Raw genomic sequence first — 9,340 nt, forward strand, 5'->3', positions numbered from 1 at the left:
CGACCAGGCGACAACATTCCATTGAGTGAGACTGACGATTTTTTCGCCAACTGAAAAATTGCTGCCCTAATAAAACTGTAGGACAACTTGAAATACTGAGATAGGCTTTTGTAGGGACCCCTCTCGTGGCCTTGTAGGTTCAAACGGATCACTTGCAAGTGCCACAAATTCTGAGTTAGGTCCCGTCAAAGTTTGACAATTTTGAGCACTTAGGGCGCTCAAGGGACGACGCCAGTAGGGTATGACCCCGAGCGTCGGATCGAGTGGGGGGGGGCAAAGCAGGAGCATGCGTAGGGTAATTATGCCTAACTAGACATGTTTGAGCTGACGATTCGTCATTGCGACGAGCTGAACGAGAAATCGACCAGGCGACAACATTCCATTGAGTGAGACTGACGATTTTTTTGCCAACCGAAAAATTGCTGCCCTAATAAAACCGTAGGGAAACTTGAAATACCGAGATAGGCTTTTGTAGGGACCCCTCTTGTGGCCCTGTAGGTTCAAACGGATCATTCGTAGATGCCACAGATTTTGAGTTAGGGCCCATCAAAGTTTGACAATTTTGAGCACTTAGGGCGCTCAAGGGACGACGTCTGTAGGGTATGACCCCGAGCGTTCGATCGAGTGGGGGGCCAAATAGGAGCATGCGTAGGGTAATTATGCCTAACTGGACATGTCAAATCTGATGGTTCGTCATCATGATGAGCTGAACGAGAAATCAACCAAGCGACAACATTCCATTGAGTGAGACTGACGATTTTTTCGCCAACCGAAAAATTGTTGCCCTAATAAAACCGTAGGGAAAATTGAAATACCGAGATAGAATTTTGTAGGGACCCCTCTCGTGGCCACGTAGGTTCAAATGGATCATTCGCAGGTGCCACAAATTTCGAGTTAGGGCCCGTCAAAATTTGACAATTTTGAGCACTTAGGGCGCTCAAGGGATGACGCCGGTAGGGTATGACCCCGAGCGTTCGATCGAGTGGGGGGGAAAAATAGGAGCATGCATAGGGTAATTATGCCTAACTAGACATGTCAGAGCTGATGGTTCATCATCGCGATGAGCTGAACGAGAAATTGGCCACGCGACAACATTCCATTGAGTGAGACTGATGATTTTTTGCCAACTGAAAAATTGCTGCCCTGATAAAACCGTAGGGAAACTTGAAAAACCGAGATAGGCTTTTGTAGGGACCCCTCTCGTGGCCCCGTAGGTTCAAATGGATCATTCGCAGGTGCCACAGATTCTGAGTTATGGCCCGTCAAAGTTTGACAATTTTGAGCACTTAGGGCACTCAAGGGACGACGCCGGTAGGGTATGACCCCGAGCGTTCGATCGAGTGGGGGGGCAAAACAGGAGCATGCATAGGGTATTGTTCATTAAATGAATTGTATTGTTTATGAATTGTATTGTTCATTGAATGAATTTTATTGTATTGTTGATTAAATGAATTGTATTGTTCATTAAATAAATTGTATTGTATTGTTCATTAAATGAATTATATTGTTCATTAAATGAATTATATTGTTCATTATAAAAACAACACTTACGATGAAATGAAATGAATTGTATTGTTCATTAAATAGCCATTATTAACCATTATTAATTATTGGAATGAAGATTAAAGATTTCCATGATAACACCACACACAGATGAGCAACAATTTATATGATCGAATATCAACTTCTGTATATATAAAAATGTTGAATGATTACAAATGTATGCCCATACACAAATATGGCATAAACACCAACTGAAACAAAATGTATGTCTAAATACGTGAATGTATGTCCATATACAAAATATACATGCCAACTAGACATGTAAGCATCCCAAAACTATCTATAACATCCTAAGCTGCTGATGGATCATTAAAATCGATCCTCTTCGCCGCACTGCTCAGCTCTGAAGGATCCTGCACAAGAAAAACAAACCACGATTAATATTATATAATTCACATTCGAAAAGTTAACATAAAAATGAACTATTCATGTTTACCTCATCTCCATGTTTTCTCTTCGGCTTTGCAGGACTCTTAATGTATGTCTTCAGTAGAGGAGGTATGTTTTGAATATTTTCATAAACAACCTACATATGTTTAGAAACATGACATTGATACAAGTTAGCATATAATTGTCACTGATAATAAAAAATTATATCTACTAATCAAAAAATAAAATAAACACACATCTACTCGAGGCATCTCTTCTTCTTCTTCAGGTATACTGGGTGTAGTCATCAAGGATGTGAAGCCAAGGATTCTCTGTATATATACACAACAAGTATATGAAACTATCAATCTATGTCTAGAAATGTATAATCACTATAAGTTATTTAAACTATTCATTCAATCATATTTGCATTCAATTACCTTTCCCTTGTCTCCAATTGCACTACCAGATCCTAGATCACACTGCACCGCACTTGTGTTGCTTGTGCCCTACAAGAGTAAAATAAGATATACATGCAAGTTACTACATAATCTAATTAATACAAATATAAATGATGAGCATGTATGTACAATAGAATACAAACAACTAGGTGCAATAATATATGTACCGTCAAGCTATCAAGGCCAAATGAAATGGCCGACAAGGTGCCCTCCTGAATCTGTCTCAACTCATCCTCAGTCATCAACTGTTAAATAGACCATGTAAATAAAAATTAGTACTTAATATTATCTAATTTATAAATATTTAATTAAAATATAACATGAACTGTGAAAACACAAATCTTACCAATACATCATCAATGTATGATGACGGTGCCTCCTCGCCTCTAGCATGTGAGGACTCCCCAAGGTATCCTCCAGTCTGTGTAATAACCTCTGGTGCATCATGCATCTCATGCACCTCGTAATCTGCACTGTCCACAACAGGATCAACGGGCTGTCCAACTGGACCCAAGCATATGTGCCCACACATGACACAACTATGTGGCATGCATATGTGTGGAGCCGAGGATGATGTGTCAACACCACCCGATGCACCGCTACCATCAAAAGTAGGCCGAGCTACTAACGTAGCCTGAGAAACCAAAAGGCTACTCAAAGAGTGAATAGTTGATATGGTCCATGAAGTCGCCTCACAAATGATATCAGGATGTTGAACTGTAGGTGGGGGATCAACAGGAGGAGGGGGGACATATGGGCCCTGGACTACTCTGACTGCCCTAGGTCTATTTTGGGGCATACCTAAACCTACACCCTGGAAAGGTTGGATGTCAAAGTAGTTCACATGTTTCTGTAAAACAAACTCAGCATACAATTTTTTTATGAAATAGAAGGGGATATCAAGATTGTTGTTGGGTGGTTTGTCGAAAACCATCCACCAACGATCCCAAAAGTTTTTCACAATCCCATCATTTGTGCACCATTTGATAGAAAGTTTTGTTTTTTTGGGATCTACAGGCTAACCAGTACAGGGATTGACAAACAATGAGGCGATTTCGGCTTTGGATATCTCAAGATCCTTGATATCCTTATACGACAAGCCATCTACATATTTTTCCTTCATAGAATCTCACCACAAAAGGGCGGCATCGTGCTCCTCAGTCATGGTTTCCATGCTTTTTACAATCGACGTGAGAGGATCAAACAATGGGTTTAGACGAAGGATCCTACGATATACTTCTGCAATCCCCCTCAATTCATTCAAATTTTGTGCATCAAATCTTGAATTGAGGGGGGGTTTGGCAAATGAGGGTTTGGTTGTTGCAGTTGTGGTTGGTCAGTGTTTTCATTGTTATCTCCCATTTTTAACCTAATTGAATGTAAACAATTAAATTTAGTTAACAAATTTAAACAATTAGGTATTTGATTTTTAAAAAACCTAGTTTTCATGCAAAAAAACCATATTTTCAATGAAAAATCAAATAAACATTCACAAAAAATACAAAAAATGAATGAAAATGATTCAAAACGACAAAATTCTTACCTCTAAATCAATTTTTTAGCAATTTTTTGTCAAAAAACCGGATATCGGATGGAGCGGATATCGGATTTTGACAAATTCGCACGACCTGTGAGTTAAAAATGACTCACAGGACTGTCGCTGTCTAAATATAAAAGTCTCAGAAAATCAGATATCCGATAAAATCGGATATATCGGATATCTGATTTGAACACTTAAATTATTTTTAAATAACATATATAAATATTATTATATTATATAATACGTATTGTATTATATTATACATATTATAATATAATATAATATAATATAATATTATATTATATTATATTATATATTATATTATATAATATTGTATTATATTATATTATATATAATATTATATTATGTTATATTATATTATAATATATAATATAATACAATATTATATAATACATAATATAATTTAATATTATATTATATAATATAATATTATATTATATTATATTATATTATATATAATATAATACGTATTATATAATACATAACATATAATATATTTTTAAAATTAAAATTACAAATAAAAATCGGATATCCGATTTGCATAGGTAATTACCAGGCCAAGATGTACTGACACCCAGGCCAAGCAAAAAGTCAAGACATATTTTCGCGTTTTTAGGCGAGTGAGGAAGGCTATTTTTTTCACATCGCCACTTTTTGGCCCCCCTTGATCCTGCACTAACCCTTGAAGTAGTGGAATAGAGATATCAAATATCCTCATTGCCACAACATCTCATCCTAGACAAGTAACCTAGACTCTAGAATGGGAACCCAATCCCTATGAAGTCACAAACATACAAACACCTCATACTAAACAAAATAATAAAGATACTTTGAGAGAACTGGAATTAACAGACCAGGCAGAAGTGGCAATGGTCATTTATGTGATCTTCACTGAGTTAATTGAATTAGATAACATGAATTTGGACCTAGAAAAGGAATTCCACCCTAGGCATCAAAACTTTATAATCACTCAAATGGAACCAGGATCCGCCACTCACAACTACATGAATCTAACATATATAACAAGAAGACATTTTTCAATGCATATCAAGGAAACAAATGAAGAAGTGTTTTATGAGGAAACATACCTAGAAAACGAAACAAAATGCACAGATCATGATGCTACAAATGGCATGGGAAGAATATTTTCACAAGAAGATTACATCCCTTATGAAGACAAGGAAGTTGATCCTAATTCATGGAAAGATAGTTGGCTCCCAAATCAACAAATCCCCAAACCCTAAAAGATTAGCCACTTTCTTATCAATAGGTTCAAGGTTAGATTTGGCCAATGAACAAGATTCAGTCACAAGAGTAAAATCTCTTGCACTATTGGCTCTACGAGACCAAGGTGGGTATACCTTGTCAATGCCCAAATGACTTACTGCACTTTATAATCATGGCATTGCACATTAAGACAAATAATTCCTCATGAAAATATACCAAGGAAGGTCTACATACCCTAAATTTAGCTATAATCTTGGTATGCTAACATTCACTCGGCACTTGGGAATGGTTCCTAATCTAACACTAACTCCAATAAATAAAGATGATACTTTAAGAATATTTGTGATTCTAAAAATTGGATGCAAACTTCATGATCAATACCTTTCTTAGGGTAGTAGAGTCAACCTACAACATGCAGATATTTCACCCAAATAACTTAAAGCTTAACCAATGAGTCCATAACAATAATGCATTATATTAATGTTCTTCATTTCGTCTTTATTGCAGCCATTCTTGATAATCCTTCATGCATGCAACACCATTTCTTTGTCCTACCAAAAGAAATTTAATCTCTTCCTTGAAGAGAAGCAAAAAACAAGATAAACACCAGAACTTGCAGAGACAAAATAAAAGATTCTTGATCATTCATTTCATAAAATAGTGTTCATACATGCTAGAGATAGTTGCATAAACACTTAAAACTTGCTTGCAATCTAGTTAAGGACTATTCAAAATAGTAAAACAAGTACATGTTGAGAATACCATCTTAACTACTCTAACTACTGGATTGTACATGGAAGCCTTGCTTCCAGGAAATTTTTCAATTTTTTTACATCAGAATCCTCCAAAATGATGAGAGGGGAAGAATAAAAGGATAGAGAAGAAACCCTAAAAGAAACTCAAGAATCACACCTGACTTCTTCTCAGCAGTTAATCTTCAATTTTTAAATTTGCATTCTCTCTCCTCAAATATGCCTTTAATTTGCATCTTTCATCTGCCTATGACACTTGACACCCTCAAAAAATTTCCAGCACCTTCTCACCTATCTTTTCCCATGCTTGCACACAAAAATCTTTCTTATTATGCTCACACATTTTCTTTAACAAATAAAATTGTCATTTTTTGTTTCATGCAATTTCTCTGTCTGAACTTTCCTTTTCTATCACTCTTTTTGTCTCTGATTGTGACCTGCATTTTCTCTTTGACTAGATTTGGTAATTTCCCTATCTCTAGTGGTGGTTGTCCCCTCTCTTTCTGCACACTTTCCTCTGATGAACAACACACTTGGAATAAAAATAACTCAGCCGAAGTCCTTTATGTGTAAGTAATTTTCAAATTGATTGAAAATGTCCTTTTTGTTGCAGTCTACTCCTTATGATTTTTACCAAGAATCTTTCATGCAATAAATTTTGCCTCCATATATGTAAAGACAATTTGATCCCTCAATAAAACATTTCAGTTGCAGCATCTCACTTTTTAGTGAAATTAATTGCCATCTAGTTAAATTTTTACCCCTCACAAATAGGAATAAAATGGGAGTATCCATCATTTCCTTTACCATAGCAGTTTCTCCTTTCATGGAAAGTATCCTTGTGAAACAAAATTTACCTAGACAACCAATTCTCATCATTCACACTTTAGGAGATGCTATTGTATTCTTTAGGAATGGTGGGATTTGGTGAAATAAAACATGTCAAAGTCAATGCACAATCCCCTATTTTCAATCATATGATACCACTATTGACCTTGCACAACTTGCATTCAGGATACCCCAGTCGATATATTCCACAAATGTTAATAAGTTCAAAGCTTAAAACTTTAGATCTCATGGTTGTGTTTATAGGAGTTGAGAAATACAACCCCACAGGAGCCTGAAGATCTTCTGCAAGCCGAATAACCTGTTACAAGGAGAAGCAATGAAACAAAATCTGAAGAACATACAAAACACAGAGAATATGCTCAAAAAGAGAGAGCTCAATATTCACAAAAATATGTAATGTGATTCTTACAATGAAAAGAAAGAACTCAACCTTTAATAGGTCAAGAAACCCTAAAAAGGGAAAACCTAGGTTTGCACATAATAATTAATTAAAATAATTAATTATATGTACCTAAAGTTAGCTTAAGTGTAAAAGAGATAAAGGGAACTTAAATAATTAAACAAAGAATGTTTAATTAATCAAGTAAATACCCGAATACTCTAACACCCCCCCTTAAGCTAGACTTAGGGAGAAGCTAAAACCTAGAACAACTATTGAAAGCAATAAAGATGGGTCCGGGCAACAAGGCCTGATCAGGTACCCAAATACAATGAAATCTCTATGAACTGGAGAAATAGAGAAAACCACATGGGAACAAAACTCTACTCCAAAAAGAGATGGAAAAAATATCATTGAAGCATGAAGACCCTGCAAACTCTATTGAAGAATAACTACTGATCTGAAGAACATCCACTGAACTAGAACATGACCAGGTAGAGAAGACTGCAATCTACATGAGTGCCCTCAAATGACACTACTCGAATCAGGAGGCAAACAAGGAAAAAAAACTGAAATCAAAGATGCAGATGGCATGAGAAACCAAAGCCTGAAGAGATGATCAATCGAACCATGGAAGCATTAGAACCAACAAGATAAACCGCCCCATAATGTGGAAGTGGGAGAGGGATAGGAACACTGAAAAGGACAGCAAAAAATAACTGCATGACGAAGAACCAAGAACATCAAAGGTGCTGAGACACATCATCATGAGGCGAATGTCGTGGAACGAACACTCACTTGACAAAGGAAGATGGCAAACAATAGGCAAACATCAACCTCCTCATGGCACTTGATCAACAGTGCATGTACAACAAGACACAAGATATGCAAAATTCCAAGTAAACAATGCATGATGGCACTTTATCTCAGTGCGTTTGCATAATTATAAGCTACAATGATAAGAAGACTGGAAATAGAAATGAGAATCAAAACAGAGACACCCTACTTAAAAAAGAGATCCCAGGACCTAAAACAACCACGATATCCACCAGAGTGCTAAAAAGAAAAAAATTGAATAAAATATGCATGGAGCAGAATCTGGAAATAAAACCCATTTTTTTGGAAAGTACACAGCACAAGCTTTCCAAAAATATAAAGTTTTTTAAAAATGAAGTTTGGATGCTCATTCTACGTCTCCCGAAGTGCAAAAAAGAGACCTCACTTTGACTGTAAAAAAACACAATCAAACAGCAAAATTAGAAAAAAAATTACCAATACCATGAGGTCGGCCTCGGAACTAGCTTTCCGACACCTATTCATTTTTGAAAAAATGACTCCGTATGCCCAAGATAGAGACAAAAAACCAAACCTCTCCAGAAAAAGCCAAAAAAATGGAGTCTGGTGGCTCTTTGGTGGTGCGGTGGCCAGTGGGTGGCGCATCGGTGGCGGCCAGGCGGAGCTCTGGTGGCTGGGCAGCAGCCGGGTGGCGGCTCGATGGCGGAGCAATGGCTGGCCAGAAAAAAGGGTCGGGAGGGCCACTGGGGCGGTGGGCTGCAGGGGGCAACCGGGGAGCAGAGCGGAGGGTGGCCGGAAGCGGCAGCGGGGGCCAGGAAGGAGGCTGGGGGCTGCAGGCGGCGGCGGGCCAGGCAGCCGGCAGTGTAGGGAGGCGGCGGCCAGTAGGGAAGCAGCAGCCGGGCGGCGGGAAGGCCAGGAGCTGGGCGCTTGGCGATGCAGCGGGGCCAGGCTAGGCGGCGGCAACGGAGCCAAGCGGAGCGGCGGGGCCAAGATGGGCGGCGCGCGGGGGACCGGGATCTGCATGGCCGACGGGGGCCAGAGACTAGGAGTTGCATGGCCGGCGGGGGCCGGAGAAACAGCGGCGAGGGCCGGAGAAGGACGAAGGGACTGCCGGCAGGGACTGTAGGGGCCGAACTAACAGGTCTGATAGGCCTGTCAGTTCGGTACCTTGCAGTACCCACAAAAAATGTGCCCAAAATTTTTTTTTTCTTAAAAAGAAACAAACCCCCCCTTTTTTTTCGCTTTTTTTGCAATAAATTTTTTTAAAAGCAAATTTCGACCTGCATGCCGTAAAAAAGCAAAAAATATTTTTTTTTTAAATTTTTTTCTCGATCTGCGTGCCAGGGTCGTACGGCCTGGATCTAAGAAAAAAATTCACCCAAAG

At 38.3% G+C, this 9,340-nt stretch overlaps 1 protein-coding gene across 1 annotated transcript; it reads left to right on the forward strand.

Annotated features, from left to right (window-relative positions):
* The first annotated feature begins 8,491 nt into the window (after positions 1–8,491).
* On the forward strand, positions 8,492–9,082 carry LOC131863463 (glycine-rich cell wall structural protein 1.8-like). The gene has a single exon (XM_059215132.1). It carries the CDS (start codon positions 8,492–8,494, stop codon positions 9,080–9,082), a length of 591 nt encoding a protein of 196 aa, XP_059071115.1.
* The last annotated feature ends 258 nt before the right edge of the window (positions 9,083–9,340 follow it).

The sequence above is a fragment of the Cryptomeria japonica genome, chromosome 2 (assembly GCF_030272615.1).
Source record: "Cryptomeria japonica chromosome 2, Sugi_1.0, whole genome shotgun sequence".
Taxonomy (NCBI): domain Eukaryota; kingdom Viridiplantae; phylum Streptophyta; class Pinopsida; order Cupressales; family Cupressaceae; genus Cryptomeria; species Cryptomeria japonica.